The sequence below is a fragment of the Marmota flaviventris genome, chromosome 18 (assembly GCF_047511675.1).
Source record: "Marmota flaviventris isolate mMarFla1 chromosome 18, mMarFla1.hap1, whole genome shotgun sequence".
NCBI lineage: Eukaryota > Metazoa > Chordata > Mammalia > Rodentia > Sciuridae > Marmota > Marmota flaviventris.
In genome coordinates this window covers 2,217,687-2,236,437 of record NC_092515.1, presented here as the reverse complement: position 1 = coordinate 2,236,437, position 18,751 = coordinate 2,217,687, and the positions used below count along the sequence as shown (strand labels likewise).

General features: G+C 54.8%; 2 protein-coding genes across 3 annotated transcripts in view; one reads left to right on the top strand and one right to left on the bottom strand.

The window, feature by feature from the left end:
* Positions 1 to 2,223: 2,223 nt before the first annotated feature.
* Hspbp1 (HSPA (Hsp70) binding protein 1) overlaps positions 2,224 to 18,751 on the bottom strand; it is a 17,582-nt gene continuing 1,054 nt past the window's right edge. For both annotated transcript variants that reach the window (XM_027921257.2, XM_071604545.1), the window contains exons 3-8: positions 16,315 to 16,519; positions 14,426 to 14,650; positions 7,311 to 7,466; positions 7,125 to 7,221; positions 6,573 to 6,684; positions 2,224 to 2,666 (exon numbers count right to left, since the gene is read on the bottom strand). In XM_027921257.2, coding sequence (XP_027777058.1) covers positions 2,592 to 2,666; positions 6,573 to 6,684; positions 7,125 to 7,221; positions 7,311 to 7,466; positions 14,426 to 14,650; positions 16,315 to 16,519 — 870 coding nt within the window. In that variant the 3' untranslated portion in view covers positions 2,224 to 2,591. The remainder of the gene's footprint in view (positions 2,667 to 6,572; positions 6,685 to 7,124; positions 7,222 to 7,310; positions 7,467 to 14,425; positions 14,651 to 16,314; positions 16,520 to 18,751) is intronic.
* On the top strand, positions 7,572 to 10,099 carry LOC139702751 (uncharacterized; the record flags this gene model as incomplete). Its single annotated transcript, XM_071604880.1, has 3 exons — positions 7,572 to 8,050; positions 8,303 to 8,572; positions 10,024 to 10,099. Coding segments are annotated over 3 exons (825 nt in total), but the record flags the coding sequence as incomplete, so codon positions are not given.

The following is an 18,751-nucleotide window of genomic DNA, read 5'->3' as shown; positions in this document are numbered from 1 at the left end:
ACAATGTAGTTTACCACAATTCTCAAATTTGTTTCCCCGGGTTTGCCAATCCTCATTTTTCATCTTTGACATCTCATTTTAAAGTAGTCTCAGGTTCCTGACATAAACCTTGCAGCAATTATGAGCATATTAGGGTTCTCCAGAGAATCAGAACCAATAGGATGCTTATCAATATATAAAAGCAGCCGAGTGCAGTGGCACATGCCTATAATCCCTGCAGCTTGGGAAGCTGAGGCACAAGGATCACAAGTTCAAAGCCAGCCTCAGCAACTTATCTAACCTAATCTAAATAAAGTGCAAAAAAGGGCTGGGGATGTGGCTCAGTGGTTAAGTGCCCCTGAGTTCAATCCCCAGTACCAAAAAATATACATATAGAAAGTGATTTATATGGGCTGGGGTTGTGGCTCAATGCACTTGCCTAGCATGTGCAAGGTCCCAAGTTTGATCCCTAGCATCACATGCACAAAACGTGGTTATGAGAGATTGACCTACATGATTTTGGAGGCGGCCCAGGAATGCTGGAGGTATGGTACCAGACCAAGTCTGAAGACTGGAAAATCAGGGGAGCCAATAGTCTAAGTCCCAGTCTGAGTCTGAGTCCAAAACCGGCCAGCATGATGTCCAAAGGCATTAGACAGATGGTCCAGCTGATAGTAAATGGATTATGTGATGTCCCCTCACACTGGTGAGAAGTCTTCTTTACTTAGTTTACTGTTCAAACACTAATGTCTTCCAGAAACACCCTCTAAGTCACATCCAGAAATTGTTATATGAGCTGGGAATCCCGTAGCCCAGTCACGTTGGCATTTAAAGTCAACAATCACAGGGAGGCATTCCTGTTGCTGCTTTTCTTCTATGTTGGCATCCTGTCTTTGACCCAGCAACCCAGAATTTGGCTCCTTTTTTCCCCCCACAATATGGCATAGTTGTCACACTGTTTCAACACAGTGTCAGGAACTGACGGGCAGGAGAACCATCATATTCAACCACCAAATAGATGGTGAGAAGCACACAGTCCTCAAGAATCTCAAGAGCTGCAACGGCTAGGGACTGAATCTGTCTCTACCTGGGCAGAAATCACAGATGATGCTGTTGTGGTAATAGGATTGGAACATCTTCGAGTGCACGGTTTGCACACTCGTTTCCCACAGTTCACATATCCACACAAAGGAACTTAATTAGTATCGTCTCTCTCTGACCTCTCCACCCCTTTGGAGGATGCGGAATGATTCACCTGATCCCATGGGCATCGTTGCTCAGCCCTGGGCTCCTCCCACATGCAGCCAGTTTGCCCACAGCACAGCACGCTGTGCTCTGGCCTGGTCCTGATCACCCAGAGGAGACCCCCTGCAGGAAGCTGGGGATGCTTGTCTAATGAGGTAAAGGAACAGCAAGACTGAGACCAATTTTTCAAATGGTTCTAACAGTCATAAAGGTGAGATTTGACCCTCAGTTCTCAGATCCTGCAGCTACCTCTCCATCCTGAATTTGGCAAAAGAGGTGAAAATAATTGCCCCAAATCCAAAATTGACTAAAAAATTCCTGATGTACAGGTACAATCCATATGAGAGCAATGAGTCACATGGAGCAGGGAAACCCGGACACAGAGAAGCACCACAGCCTTGGGATAAACCCAGGTTTGATTCCTGCCTGCTGAACTTATCTGAGGATTAACCGCCCTGGGCTCAACTGACTTTATTGGAAAACAGCATCAGTCAAGGACTCTTGGTTGCAAATGACAAATCTTCCTTTAGCTAAATAGAAAAGGAACTGATTAAAGGGGATAAAGAGGTTCCCCTCAAATCTCTGAGAGGCTCCAGAGACAGGCGTTGTGAGTTGCAGTCAAATCAAAGCCTGTGTCCAAGCTCAAGCCTGCTCCTGGGATGCAGCAGCCACTGTCACCAGCATCCAGCTCAGATACTAGGGGCACAACCTCTGCTCACCCTCTCTAAGCCAGGTGCCTCTACTCACTGTGGCCAGCATGTACCCTGGGCAGGGCCTCCTCCATCGCTAGCTCCCACTGCGAGACTTCCCATGGGTTCTGACTGGAGGAGGTGAGGTCCCATGACTGGCCTACTGCAAGGCATGCTGAGAAAGAATGGCTTCTACCTTAGAACCTCTAATCTCACTAAGGAGACCAGAGATGTTGGTAACCCCAAAACACAGATGTTCCCCACGTTCTCTCCGAAGAGACGCCAGAGATGGAAAGACAACAGCCAGCTCTGCAGGTCAAACAGCAACACCTTTATTATCTCTCCAGTGGCTCCCCAAGTCTCCCCAAGCTCATGCCTCTCCTGCCCTCCCCCAAGCACCCTTTAAAGGAGGTGACAAAGGTGGCAGTGAAGGGGGAGGAGGAGAAACACCTTTATTGGAAGAATAGTGCAGACATGAGAAAGGGGCTGAGGGTGAGCAAGCACGGGAGGTGGGGGTCCCAGGAGCCGAAGCCTTTCTTGGACCCCTCCAGGGGGCAGCCCAGAGACAGCCTGGCATGCCCCAGGCCCAGGCTCGACAAGGCTACAGTGCCTCAGGTGGGAGGGAGGGAGGCAGGAGGCCTGGGGCTCCCGCGGAGAAGGGTGAGAAGCCACCTCCTTTCACCGATCCATGCTGTCATCCGTAGGGCTGGAGAAACAGGTCTGTAGCAGCTTTTCACAGAACTCCAGCTCCTCCTGCATGGCGGGGGAGAAGGGAGACCTGAGCAGAGGCCAGGCCCTGCCCAGCATGCATGGCAGCAGGGGCAGGTCCTCTCCACTCCTGCCCACCCGAGAAGCCACCCAGGCTTTGCTGACCACAGCTCAGATCCACGATTCGCTTTCTTTCCTCACTGGTTTCTGAACTACTGAGCTAGAACCTGGGATCTCCCCACACCGGTCGGTTCTCAGACCAGCACCCTTAGGCCGCTCTGACTCCCCAGAGTGATTGACCCCATCACTCCATACCCCAAATCCCTTCCCTAGATACAAACCCCAGACACCAGGAAAAAAGATAAAAGACCTCCATGGCAGATAAACTACAGATAAAAAATGAAAGAAAAATAAGTTGGGGAGAAAGTGTTTGTGATTTATATGACAAAGTTCTGGCATACTTAATGCTTAAACACTTTTAAAAACTCAACATAGGGCTGAGATTGTGGCTCAGTGGCAGAGTGCTTGCCTCACATGTGTGAGGCACTGAGTTCAATCCTCAGCACCACATAAAAATAATAAATGAATGAATGAATGAATAAATAAATAAAAAGTATTGTGTCCATCTACAACTAAAAAAATATTTAAAATAAAATATCGAATGAAAACTCCACTCCCCAACTGGGTGCAGTGCCTTGCCCTTGTAGTCTCAGTGCCTTGGGAGGCTGAGGCAGGAGGATGGCAAGTTGGAGGCCAGCCTCAGTAACTTAGCAAGACCCTCAGTAACTCAGTGAGACCCTGTCTCAAATAAAAAATAAAGCTGAGGGCAGCGGCCCACAACTGTAATCCCCCCCAACTCAGGAGATTGAGGCAAGAGAATCACAAGTTCCAGGCCAGCCTAGGCAGTTAAGCAAGGCCCTAAGAAACTTAGAAAGATTGTCTCAAAAAAGTAAAAAGGGATGGGGATGTGGCTCAGTGGTTAAGTGCCTCTGGGTTCAACCCGTGGTACCAAAAAATTAATAATTAGTTAATTTAATAAAATTAAAAGGGTTAAGGATGTAGCTCAATGGTGGATAAATGGACAATAAATAAATGAACAAAGGATATGAATAATTATTGTTCACAAGAAAAAAAATGCCTGATTTCACTCCTGGGAGAAATGCAAGCTGGAAGGAAAAATCACTTTGCACAGTTAGCCTGAGGCGGGCCACACGGGCGGGCGGGGAGCCGGGTGCCTGGCCGGGGACAACCTGGCAGCAGCTAACAGCACGGCCTGCACCCCCATCCTCGAAGCACACCCGCAGCCACTGTCCTCCTTTTTTGTCAGGGGCCGGGGCGGGGTGTTCTGGGGAGCGCTACACCACCACGCTGCACCCCCAGCACTCCTGGGTTCTGACTTTGAGGCAGCCTTTTCCTTTCTTGAAACGCGTTCTGCAGACGTACAAGATAACGTATATAAAAGATGATTCTTATAGCAGTGTTGGTAGCAGGAGCGAGAAGAACCCGCACACCCCTTAGGGGACAGCTACCTCAGAGGAGCCAGGCAGAGCCTGCAGCTGTCACCAGCGAGGAAAGAACCCAAGCGCAATGCATGCTGGGAGGTGTTAGGGAAGAGAACAGGACAGGAAGTAACTGCAGTCATGAGGAGCTAATTCTGCACAAAAGAGAGGAAAAGAAGAACTATGTGCACCTCTGCTTAGATGCGAGCCTAGTATCTTAGGGAGGGTACACAAGGACCTGGAGGAGGCACAGGGCAGCTGAGGATGTGGGTAAGAGCCTTTCACTGTTTACCCTCCTCTGGTTTTGATGTTTGGAATCATGTAACTACAGATTCTGTTCAAAAACCATTACCAGGAGCCTAGCACAGTGGCGCACACCTGTAATCCCAGTGACATGGGAGGCTAAGGCAGGAGGATCACAAGTTTGAGGCCAGCCTCAGCAAAATAGCAAGACATTGTCTCAAAATAAAAAATAAAAAAGTGAATAGAGTACCCCTGTATTCATTCCACCCGCAATACAAAAAACTTTTAAACATCAGTAGGGAGGGGTTCACTCAATGGCACAGCTTATATTCAGCATGTGTGAGGCCCTGGGTTCCATACTCAGCACAGCCCCTCCCCCAAAAGGACTGACTGATAGTCAACTAGAGAATGTTGAATGACAGAATTACATTAAAATCAGATTTATATCTAGAAATCTGGAAAGATGTTCAGAACCCCCAGGAAAGAAGGCCACTGAAGACAGAGGAGAGCTGGATTGATACGTCCACCACAAGGGACTCTCTGAGTGCCAGCAGCAACCAAGAGCTGGGCAGCAAGGAAGAATGCGGTCCGGCCCCAGAGAAAGCGCAGCGCTGCGGGCACTGTGGCTTTAGACTCCGAGCCTCCAGAGCCCTCTGAGAAAGTGAACTTATTTTAAGACATTCCGCTGACTGGGCACAGTGGTGCACACCTGCAATCCCAGGGACTGAGGAGGCTGAGGCAGGAGGATGGGAAGTCTGAGGCCAGCCTGGGCAATGTGTCTCAAAATAAGAAAAAAAGAGATGGGATGCTACAGCTCAGTGACAAGTGTCCCTGGGTTCAGTCACCAGGACCAAAAACAGAAAGAGAAAAGACACCCCGTGGGCTAGGAATCTAGCTCAGGGGACGCCTGCCTGCCTAGCACTCGTGAGACTGGGGGTGACAAAAGGAATAACCAAGACGCTACGGCCGCTTGCTATGGCAGCGACGGCAGCCGGACATCTGACCGCTGCACACAGCAGTCTCTGCCCTCAGTGGTTTGGTTTTCTCCACTGTTCTTCTAGCTCTGATGTCACATCACATAGAACAGTTCATATTAAACCCTACGGTGCATCACACACCCATATACACACAGCGTCTGTGACGACCTGTCCCCTGCCGCCCCTTATGCCCCATGACATGGACCAGCGTCTGTCCAGGTCTGGCACACAGGCTCCCTATCACCTAACCAGTGGAAGATGGAGAACGAAGGTCAGCCCAGCAGGACACTCTCGATACGTGCATTTATTATACACCAACTATCTCTTGATATCTATTAAAAGTAGGCAGGTGTTGTGATAACACCTGAATCCCAGTGGCTTGGGAGGTTGAGGCAGGAGGATCAAAGTTCAAGGCCAGCCTTAGCAACATAGCAAGGCCCTAAGCAAACTTAGTGAGACCCCGTCTCAAAATAAAACATAAAAAGAGCTGGGGATGTGGCTCAATGGTTAGGCACCCCTGAGCTCAATCTCTAGTACCAAAATAAAGAAAGAAAGCTATTGAAAAATCTTTAAAAAGAGGGCTGGGGATATGGCTCAGTTGGTAGAGCGCTTGCCTCGCCTGCACAAAGCCCTGGGTTCAATCCCCAGCACCACCAAAAAAAAAAAAAAACCTTTAAGAAGAAAGTAAAAGGGGGCTGGGGTTCACACTGGAAATCCAGGCCCAGCCAGGCAGGTCTCCGGCTTCCTGTGACAAGGTCAGGGTAAAGAGCCAGGGCGAGTATCGGGCCTCTCCTGGTCACTCCTATTCCATGCCCAGCAGAGGAATGGACAACCCAGGGGCGGGCAGGCTGCTGAAGCACCATCAGTAAGCATGAATCCATCACCTACCAATCAGGTCCCTGAATTAATCACTAAAATTATTAAATGACTTAAATTATTAAATGACCCATCGTTTATCTACTGAATTATTACTTCTTATCTGTTAATTAAGTATCTAATGGGTTACTTATCACTTTTTAGTTACACTATCTAATCAATAATACAATTATTCATCGTTCACTTGTTTCTTATCAATTTAATGAAAATCTTTAACCCACCATCCCTCCTCCTCGCTGCCCTGCACGGACACAGGGTGCCCGTGACCACCACAGAATGGCTGAGGAGGGACGCACGCAGGTGGACGGGGAGGGAGGGAGCCGAGCCAGCAGCGGAGCGCTGCCCACCCCACGCACCTGGTACTCCTCGTGCTGCTGCAGCAGCTGGCAGCGGTGACGGAGGAGCTCCTCCAGACCCAGCTCGGGCTCCCGGCACTCACGCACTCCCTGCGGGAAGTCTGTCACCAGGCTACAGGGGACAAGGGAGCAGCTTTCAGGAACAGCCCTCCGCCACTCAGACCAGGTTCCCCACGCACGCTGCCCACCCCCCACCCCCCCAGGGGAGCCCAGGCAGGTGGCTGCCCTACAAGGCACTTGGTCCCACATCATCTCAGAGGCTAGGTGACTAGACACTCGGCACAGGCTGCCATGCAGTCCCCCGTCACCCCTCACCCCTCACATGGCTCCCCTCCTCCATTCTGCAGACGCTTGGCAGCTCTGCCGCAGCTGTTGGGAGCAGGCAGGGAAGACGTCCCTCCCCCAGGGTGAGGAAATTAGGGCTCTCTGACCCCAAATTCCTGGCACCCCCTCAGGGAAGGTTCCAAGTCCTGGGTCCCAGGTGGGGAGGAAGCTGGATGCCAAGGTGCTGCATGGGGAACCACGTGGCCTGTCTCCCAGGGCCCCACACACCTGCACAGGGCTCCAAGCACGTGCTCATGGAAGGGGCTGTGCTCTGTCCGCACGAGGGCCACCAGCTGCTGGACCATCCCCATGGAGCACAGGGTGCCTAGGGAAGGGCTGCGGGGTGAGAAGGACAGTCCCCACATCACCCTGCACCCTCCCCAGAATGTCCGCTCCCTTGAGGAGGCCACCCACCTTTGTGTTCAGGGTGGCCCACCAGCAGGTTCTGCAGCAGGAATGCCGACTTGACCTTGAGCTTCTGCACTTGCTGCTGCATGGCCCGCATCAGCACGGAGAAGCCATCCAGGCGGAGGAACTGCAGCAGCCCAGCCTCCTGCTCCCGGACGAGGCCTGCGGGACGGCCCTGAGGTCAGAGTCACCCCTCCACCACCACCACCTCCACCATCACCCTCCCCTCCACCACCACCACCACCACCTCCACCATCACCTCCACCATCACCCTCCCCTCCACCACCTCCACCATCTCCACCATCACCACCACCACCACCTCCACCATCACCCTCCCCTCCACCACCTCCACCATCACCCTCCCCTCCACCACCTCCACCTCCACCATCACCACTACCACCATCTCCACCATCACCCTCCCCTCCACCACCTCCACCATCACCCTCCCCTCCACCACCTCCACCATCCCCACTACCACCACCTCCACCATCACCTTCCCCTCCACCACCTCCACCATCACCTTCCCCTCCACCACCTCCACCTCCACCATCCCCACTACCACCATCTCCACCATCACCCTCCCCTCCACCACCTCCACCATCACCCTCCCCACTACCACCACCTCCACCATCACCCTCCCCACCACCATCTCCACCATCACCTTCCCCTCCACCACCTCCACCATCACCACTACCACCACCACCACCTCCACCATCACCCTCCCCTCCACCACCTCCACCTCCACCATCACCACTACCACCTCCACCATCACCCTCCCCTCCACCATCACCACCATCACCCTCCCCTCCACCACCTCCACCATCACCCTCCCCTCCACCACCTCCACCATCACCACTACCACCATCTCCACCATCACCCTCCCCTCCACCACCTCCACCATCACCCTCCCCTCCACCACCTCCACCATCACCACTACCACCATCTCCACCATCACCACCATCATCACCCTCCCTATCACCACCTCCACCATCCCCACTACCACCACCTCCACCATCACCCTCCCCACCACCATCTCCACCATCACCACCACCACCACCACCACCATCACCCTCCCCTCCACCACCTCCACCATCACCACTACCACCATCTCCACCATCACCACCATCATCACCCTCCCCTCCACCACCTCCACCATCCCCACTACCACCACCTCCACCATCACCACCTCCACCATCTCCACCATCACCCTCCCCACCATCACCCTCCCCTCCACCATCCCCACTACCACCATCTCCACCATCACCCTCGCACCATCACCCTCCCCTCCACCATCACCACCACCACCACCACCACCATCACCCTCCCCTCCACCACCTCCACCATCACCACTACCACCATCTCCACCATCACCACCACCACCTCCACCATCACCCTCCCCTCCACCATCACCACCATCACCCTCCCCTCCACCACCTCCACCATCACCCTCCCCTCCACCATCCCCACTACCACCATCTCCACCATCACCCTCGCACCATCACCCTCCCCTCCACCATCACCACTACCACCATCTCCACCATCACCACCACCACCTCCACCATCACCCTCCCCTCCACCATCACCACCATCACCCTCCCCTCCACCACCTCCACCATCACCCTCCCCTCCACCACCTCCACCATCACCACTACCACCATCTCCACCATCACCCTCGCACCATCACCCTCCCCTCCACCATCACCACCACCACCACCACCACCATCACCCTCCCCTCCACCACCTCCACCATCACCACTACCACCATCTCCACCATCACCACCACCACCTCCACCATCACCCTCCCCTCCACCATCACCACCATCACCCTCCCCTCCACCACCTCCACCATCACCCTCCCCTCCACCACCTCCACCATCACCCTCCCCTCCACCACCTCCACCATCACCACTACCACCATCTCCACCATCACCACCATCATCACCTTCCCTATCACCACCTCCACCATCCCCACTACCACCACCTCCACCATCACCCTCCCCACCACCATCTCCACCATCACCACAACCACCATCTCCACCATCACCACCACCATCACCACCATCATCACCCTCCCCTCCACCACCTCCACCATCCCCACTACCACCACCTCCACCATCACCACCATCACCCTCCCCACCATCACCCTCCCCTCCACCATCCCCACTACCACCATCTCCACCATCACCCTCGCACCATCACCCTCCCCTCCACCATCACCACCACCACCACCACCACCATCACCCTCCCCTCCACCACCTCCACCATCACCACTACCACCATCTCCACCATCACCACCATCATCACCCTCCCTATCACCACCTCCATCACCCTCCCCACCACCATTCTCCACCATCACCCTCCCCACCACCATCTCCACCATCACCACTACCACCATCTCCACCATCACCACCACTACCACCACCACCATCAACCTCCCCACCACCATCTCCACCATCACCCTCCCCACCATCACCCTCCCCTCCACCATCTCCACCATCACCATTACCACCATCTCCACCGTCCCCATCCATCTCATCTACCTTTTTTTGAAGTACCTTTGAAGGTATAATTCCTAACCCACACAGTTCCCTGTTTCAAAGCCTACAGCTCAGTGGTTCCTGCAGACTCACCAGGTTGTGCCACCAGGCCCACCTCCTAACCCAGAACACTTTCAACACGCCGCCCCATGAACAGTCATTCCCAATTTCCCCTCCCCAAGCCTGCAACCACGCATCCCCTTCCGTCTCCCTTCTGTCTCCATGGTCTGCCCAACCTGGACACTCTACACACTGTGACCTCTGTGTCTGCCTTCTATCCCGCAGCACGTTTTCAGGCCCATGTGCACCTCCTTTCCTCTCGTAGCTGCATGACATCCCCTGTATGGACTCGCCTTTTGCTATCCATTCACTCGCTGGCGCTGGTAGAAGCACGACTTCCTCACTCCTGCCACTGTCCCACAGCCTGGTGTGCCCATTACCCCCAAGCCACTCGGTTGGACACAGCACTTCCAGAGGCTGTCCTGGGGTACACGAACCAAAGCTGCACAGCTGCCTTTCCCTGAGCATGGGCACCGCCTCAGGGGTCTCACTTCACACTTAAGTGGACTGAAATGCAGGGCTGTGCTCCTCACTGACACCCCGTGTGCAGGTACCTGGTGGCCTGACTGTGGCTCCTGTCCCTGCAGGCCTAGAACCTGCCAGAAGCTGACTCCCTGGAGGCCAGACTGCCCCCTCTTGCTCAGAGGCCTCCAGAGCTCTCTCTGTCCTCAGGATAAAGGCCATGCGTGCTCTACAGACTGGCTCTCTGGGCCTCACTCTCCTCATCTGTAAAACGGAAATCCAAGAGCTACTACTTCTGAGGCAGTCGTGAGAATCAAAAGGAGGTACTGCTAGCCTGGTACAGTGGCACACGCCTGCAATTCCAGCAACTCAGGAGGATCCCAAGTTTGAACCCAGATGCCCCTGGGTTCAAGCTACAGCACCAAAAGTTCTTTACAAGTCGCACTTATCAGCACTGAAGAGAAAGGAGCTACTGAGCCGAGGAGGAGCCTAAGTGAGCACTACCCAGCAGGGAGGGTGGGAGCTGCGCGCTGCAGGGGGCCAGCTACAGGACATTCACAGGCATGCTGGCCATGAGGGAGGCCGAGAGGGAGGCCAAGAGGGAGACGGGACCTGGGAACTCAGATCCTTCCACTCCATTTTGCTGTGAGCCTGCAGCTACTTGAGGCCAGCCCCAGCAATTTAGCAAGACCTTGACTTACAACTTAAAAAAGGGGCTGGGGTTGTGGCTCAAGAGGTAGAGCGCTCGCCTAGCCTGCATGAGGCAACAGGTTCGATCCTTAGCACCACGTAAAAACAAAATAAAGACATTGTGTCCACGTACAACAACAAAAATATATATATTAAAAAAATAAAAAGAGCTGGGGATGCAACTCAGTGGTAAAGCTCCCCAGGCTCAATCCCCAGCACAAAGCTCCCCCCCCTTCCCCGGCCCCATAGGCACACCCCCACTTGGCCCCCAGGTGGGGCTAATACTGCAAGGTCACCACCGTGGACAGCAGGAGGGTCCACGTGAGGAGCCCCCAGCAGAGAAGCCAACCATGTAGGCACACCCTAAAGCCACCAAAGAAAGGGCAGGCCCCATGGACTGCACACTTCAAAATGGGTATGTCAATTCCTTCCAAAACAAATGGCAGCGTAACTCCTGACAGGACAACCTTCTCGGGACGCAGCCACGCTGTGAGGCCACTCAGCAGCCTTCACCAAACCTCTGCCCACCAGGGCCACGTGCAGGCTGGCCTCCAGCACTTGGTCTCAGAGGGCACTGTGGCCTGGAATGAGGCACCACCCGCCCAGAGCTCAGCAGGGTGCTCGGTGACTCCCTGCTCCCCACAACCAAAAAGCAGGGAGGACTGGAGGGGGCTGCGCCCAGGCTTCCCCTGCCCCCCGACTGGGCAAAGATGCGAAGCCCCTGCTGCTGAGTGACTCAAGGTCCAGACAGTGGGGACAACGCTCCACCAGGTACATGCCAACGGGCGGGAGGAAAACAGGCGTGTGTGCGTCTGTGTGCTCTGAGCTCTGTGCTCACACACCTCACGCCACACACCATACAGGTTCACCTGACACACAACCTGCACCCCACAAACACAAACCCCACCCCACTCACCCAACACACAACACACCCTCACTCACACAGCAACCCCCACACAGCCCACACCCCACGCAGCACACAGCCCCCCCCACAGCCCACACCCCATGCAGCACACATCCCCCACAGCCCCCCCCACAGCCCACACCCCATGCAGCCCACACCCCACACAGCCCACACCCCACGCAGCCCACAGCCCCCCCCACAGCCCACACCCCCCCCCACAGCCCACACCCCATGCAGCACACATCCCCCACAGCCCCCCACACAGCCCACACCCCACACAGCCCACACCCCACACAGCCCACACCCCACACCCCACAGCACACCCTCATTCACACAGCACACATCTCACACACATGTGCTCACAGATCCACTAAGATCTCTGGGAGCAGAAACGTGTGCCAGTGTCCTCTGAGAAAGGGACCAGGTGGCTTGGGGCAGGGACTTTCCTGTGTATTCTTTCAAGCTTATTGAACCATGAGCCATGTGACTATCCCACGGACTTCTAAATACTGAATTAATGACTTCTTTTTTGGTACCAGTGATTGAACTCAGGGCACTCGGCCCCTAAGCCACACCCCCAGACGTACTGTGTATTTTATTTAGAGACAGGGTCTCACTGAGCTGCTTAGTGCTTCGCTTTTGCGAAGGCTGGCTTTGAATTTGCGATCCTCCTGCCTCGGCCTCCCAAGCCGCTCAGATTACAGGTGTGCCACCAGACCCAGCCTCCCCAGCCCTTTGTTATTTTGAGACAAGGCTTTGCTAAATTGCTTTAGGGCCTCACTAAGTTGCTGGCTGGCCTTGAACTTGCAATCCTCCTGCCTCAGCCTTTGGAGTCTATGAATACAGGGGTAACCACCACAGCTACCTAAGACGTGTCTGTCACTCACCTCCCTAGTCTATGCCATGACATTCCAAGTGCCCCTCCGTGTGACTCCTCCCTGGCTAGAATGCTTCCTTCCCACCCCCACCACAGCCATCCTTCCTACAGACCCTCCAGCTCCTCTCCCTGGTCTCTTTGCCCACCTGGTCTCTTTGCCCAGCGCCATCTGCCCGTGTCACAGGAACAGACAGGAGACCAGGGCTCAGGAACAGGGGTGGGGGGCCCTCCCCACGCCCCACTTCCATAATCACGTGCAGCTGCCAGAGTTAAGAAACAGTCGACCAGGAGCAGAAAAACACGGAGTCACCACGTGACCTAGCAAGCCCACTCCCACCGACGTCCCCAGTGGGAAAAAACTTACGTCCAGACTGGTACACCCACGTTCACGCTCACAACAGCCAAGGACTCAAACGCCTCAGACACCCATCAGCAGTTGGGTGGGCAGCAGATGTGCTGCACCCACACAGGGCACGTCACTCAGCCATAAAAAGGAAAGCGGCGTGGCACACACTACAGCAGGGACGGCCACGTGCCCAAAGACCCCAACACAAAAGGCCACTCAATTCTGTGCACACAGAAAGCCCAGGAGACGCAAGGCCATGAGAGTAAGGCAGACAGACGTGGACACGGGCTGGGGGGAGATGGACAGGGCTGGGGGGAGATGGACAGGGCTGGGGGGAGGTGGACAGGGCTGGGGGGAGGTGGACAGGGCTGGGGGGAGATGGACAGGGCTGGGGGAGATGGACAGGGCTGGGGGAGATGGACAGGGCTGTTTGACACCTACAGGATCGCACTTGGTGATGAGAAGGATCTGGAAATGGACAGGGCTGCACGACCGTGTGAACACACTGGGAGGGACTAAACTGTACACCGTAACAGGACAGCGTGTGGCATGTGACTTATATCCCAATAAAACTATTAAAAACACAAGGCTGTCCACGGGGGTCCTGGAGCAGCCCGCAGGCCCCGAAACACAAGAGCAATGCCGCTGGGCTCTGCCCTGCTCCCCGTGTCCTCCCAGGGCCTCCCTGCCCTGGACCCTCCTCTGTGCAGAGCGGAGGGGACACTGTGGTCCCTAACTCAGGGGGTGAGTGTGGGGCCTGAGCAGTCACCCCGGCCTGGAACAAGCACCCCACAACATGTCACCCAGGAGCTGGGGCCAGTAGGAGCTGCACAAACCCTGGGCAAGCCTCCATCCGCACCACAGTTCCTGGGAAACAGCCCGTCAGGGTCAAAGGCAGAGCTGCCGTGGGTCTCCACCCAGGGACTCTGCAGTGCCACACTGGGTGGTGGCCGGGGACATGGCTCAACACCCCATGGCACACAGGATGGTCCCAGGGAGAGTGAACTGGCCCCAGGCATAGACAGAGCAGGGCTGAGACCGTGGGTGCAAGGCACTCAACTGGAACAGAGCACTGTCCACTAGCACCATCCCGCATGGCTGGCGTCACCTAGGAGAGGTCGATGCTCCCAACAGACACGAAGTAAAGGAAAAAGGAGATGCCCCTCCCTCTGCCCCTGGTGGGGACCCCGCCTGGACAGCACTGGCCCCAGCCCTACCCCACACCCAGACACTTGGGACACTCACAGGAAATGGCGAAGAGGGCCTTGACGCGTACCGTGTCGCAGGCATCCCGGTCCAGCAGCCGCAGCAGCTTGCGAAGGGCCCCGAGGCCCAGCACCTGCTCTTGGATGGCTGCCACGTTCTGACTGCATGTGCCGATGAGCTGAGCCGCCCTCCACCGCAGCCCTGCAGCCCCCGCCTCCAGGTACCGGCCCACCAGCAGGTGCATGCCTGACAGCTGGCAGAAATCTGTGCCACAGACAGGAAGGCAGAAGTCAGGGTTGGGCTGAGTGGCAGCCCGGAACTCACAGGTTGTGTGCTAACCCCGACACCTCAGCATACAGGGACGGGACATGGGCATGGGGTCTCGTTTGGAGGTGATGGCCTGACACTGTGAGCACACTACACACCATGCAGTCGTACTGCTTGCCAATGGCCACTTCGGTCCTGTGGATTTTGCCTCAATGGAAGTAAGGCCAAGGAATATGGGAGAGGACACTCTGCACAGCCCACCCTCACCAGCACTGCATGGTTTTACCAAGGAAACAGCCAGCCACATCAAGGAAGAGAAAAGCTGGCCAGAAACAATGGCCACACCTGTGGTCCCAGGGGTTCAGGAGGCTGGGGCAGGAGGACCACAAATCAGGGCCAGCCTCAGCAACTCAGTGAGGCCCAACTCAGCAAGACCCTGTCTCCAAATAAAAAATAAAAAGGGCTGGGGATGTGGCTCAGTGGTAGAGTGCTTACCTGGCAGCTATGAGGCCCTGGTTCAATCCCCAGTATCAGTAATAAAAGGAAAAGGAAAAAGGAGAGTTCACATGCACACACACACACGTGCAGAGCAGACCAGGAGGAAAGGGGACGGCAGCTCTATTTCTCCCTTGGTTACTGGTCACTGCTGCTGTGCCTGGAGACTCGCACACTTAGCACGCGGCAGCTGCCCAAGAGATTTCCCAATCAAGTGGAAGACGAATCAGACAAAAGTCACAAAAGCCGTCCTGTGGACTGGGGGCACAGTGTTCACTGCCCAGTTATGCCTGGGAAACAGGAAACCCAGAGCACCGAATGTGCTCCCACACCTGGAGTAGGGAGGCCTTCCCAAACCTCATCTTCCCACATCCAAAGTAAGACACCTGAACCCCCTGCCCTGCACGTTTGCCAGACCTGCAGCAAGGCAGATGGAGTCCCACGCAGCTCCCACCTCCCATCCTCACGAGCCCATGGACACAGGAGGTACCCAGGGCTTCAAGAGCTCTCAGGACCAAACTCACATGCCGCGAAGCAGCACAGTCTGCACTAAGCAGCCGTGGAAGTGAAGTCCAACCCAAACCCTGACTCGGCACCCACCAGCTCGGGCATCAGGCTCAGCCATATTAGGACAAGACCAGAGCATGCACCTCAGTCTGCAAGGCCTCATGCCCATGTCATTCCCGACCCTGGACCCTCACTTGCTCTGCCCTGCCTCAAGGCCTTCCTAAGTCTCTGAACAGGAGATGCACATTCCCACCTCATGACCTTTGCCCTGGCTGTCCCTGCCACTGGAATGCTCTTTCCAGATAATCCCACAACTCACCTTCTCAGGTCTCCGATCAAACATGGTCCCTCAAGGAGGCCTTACCTGACCACTCCACCCAAAACCACCTTCCCACTCATACTCTGGGAAGTAGCCGTGGATGCCCAGCATACAACAGAGAAATGACGAGTCTCAGGACTCATTAGGCAAGTAGTGGACAGAAGCCACCACCAGGCTGACTTAATAGGGTCCAAGAAGGGCCTTGCTCCTGGTGGCTGGAAGGGGAGGCTAGAGGCTGGGGTGGGGCTGGTGGTGCGGTCCTCAAGAGAAATGGTGACGAGGCTGAGCTGTCTGAGATGTGGACAGAGGCAACAGGCACTGGTAGGGGATGAGGGGTTACCTGCAGCATTGTCCATGTTCTCACACAGGTCAGCCAGCAGCTCCAGGGCCCCCTCGCGCTCCTGCTGGTCATTAGCCATTTCAGCTTCACCAGCCATGGGCGGCGTGGGCTGGGACAACACTCGGAGACAGCTCTTCATCTGCTCCACCTCCTCTCGCTGGCCTCGGAAGGCGGCTGACATGGCCTCCTGCAGCCATTGACGACGCTGGAGGACAAGGATGAAGAGGGAAACAGCCATAGCTAGTTAGGGAGTGACGGTATTAGGAACAGCCAACTGGGAGGCTGACTGCCCTCTTGTGACAAATATCTGTGGAGCATCGTTTTATTCCTAGGCTCTTTTCTGGGCACTAGGAACTTGGTCCTGAGCCAGCAGACAGACACTCCTGCAGGGGCAGGGTGGTCACTCTGCTGGAGGAGCAGCGGGACAGGAAACAACCACCACGCAGCGCGCGGCCCAGTGACACAGACAAGCACCGCTCGCTGGTGAGGTGAGCAGAGGGAGGTGGGCCGCTGGGGGGGTGCAGACTGGACGTGACAGTTAGGCAGGCCGTGGTGCATAAGGCTGGCGACAGAAGAGCCAGGCAGATACCAGAGATGAACACTCCAGGCAGAGGGAGTGGCCAGGAGCCAACAGAGCGGGCAGGTGCAGAAGACGCGCGGGGGGGGGGGGGGACCCCCAGGAGTAGGTCAAGCCTCGCCCTGTGGCTGTCCGTGAAGACCTGGGGTCTGAGAACAAGGTCAGGGAGGCTCTGGGCAGAGGGAGTAGAAAGACAGAGTGAGGCAGAAGGGCAGGGCGGGGAGATTCTCAGGAGGCTAAGGTAGAGATCCAGGCAGTGGTGAGAAACAGGCCCCAGACTTATTACAAAAAAAGAAAACCGTAAGGAGCTGAGATGTGGGGTGAGAGAAGGGAGTCAGGATGACCCCGAGGTTTTGTGTTTTGTTTTTTATTTTTATTCACAGATGAACGTGGTATCTATATTTATTTTTTTGAGGTGGTGCTGAGGATCAAGCCCATTGCCTCACACATGCTAGGCAAGCACTCTACCACTGAGCCCCAGCCCAGCCCAGGGCTTTTGTCCTAAGGAATTAGGAGGAGACAGCCAGCCTGCAGAACAGCAGACTCAGAGTGGGTGCAGCACCGACAGAGCCCCCTTTCCAGCCTGGTGGGTCTGGCTGCGGTCTACACACCCAGGTGGAACACAGAAAAGGCTGCCTGAAGTTCAGATCAGAGACCTGGCTCCGATGGCTTTCTCCACTTGGCTCTACTGACGCTGAGCGTGATCATTCTGTGTGTGTGTGGGGGGGGGGGGGGGACTGTTCTGCACACTGGCATCCCTGACCTGCAACCACTAGATGCCAGCAGCACCCTCCTTCCAGCTCTAACAACCAAGAACGTTTCTACTCACTGCCAATTGTCCCCTGGGGGGATAAAACTGCTCCTAGTGGAGGGCCACTGCTTTGAGACATGAATTTGAGACTTGTCATAGTTATGGCTCAACACAAGCAGGAAGAGAGTATGGATAAGAAAAGAGATCTCAGGACTGGTCCTGGTGCATTCCATTATTAAGAAGTGGGAAACAAGGAAGAATCAACAAGGGAGAGGATGGGTGGGGGCCAGTGATGGACACCAGGAGACTACATCGTCCTAAAGAACAATTGTCGGAGGCAGTGTGATCAAACCTGCCGCTAGGTCAAAGGAGCAAGAGCTGAGAGTTAACAACGGAAACTTTTTTTTTCTTTTTTTTGCCAGGCCCCGTGTTAAGTCCTCATAAGAGGGCTCTGTAGTCACAGTTCTAGATAAACTTGAGCAAACTAACCTTTCTGTGCTTGTTTCCTACTTCATTGTTTTAAGGGTTTGATGACATGATATATATAAGTGGATTAGCACCATTCAGTACTTGCCAATTAAATACTACATCCAATAAATGTTGCTATCAATCTTCAAAACAACTCTATGAGGTATTACCATTATTCCCAATCCACAGATAAGAAAACAGAAGCACAGAGAAGTTGTGACTTATCCAAGGCAAGGTCACACCATTGGCAACTGGTACAGTCTGACTGAAGTCAAGCTGATGTGCTGCCTAAGCACAGGGCATGATGTGCAGGCAACTGATACTGGACTCTGAGCCCCCCTAAGGAGTATGGTTATAGCCAAGCACCATGCTGTGATCTCAGAGACCCAGGACACTGAGGCAGGAGGATACCAAGTTCCATGTCAACCTCAGCAACTTAGCAAGGCCTTGTCTCAAAATAAAAAATAAGAAAGGGCTGAGGACCTTTTGGGGGATGTAGCTCAGTGGTTAAGCACCCGTGGAGTCAATCCCCAGAATGAAAAGAAAAAGAATGAGAAGTCCTTTTCTCCTTATCAACACTGCAAATAAATGAAGATCTGGAGACTCAGAAAGATTAAATAAAATACCCAAGGTCACACAGC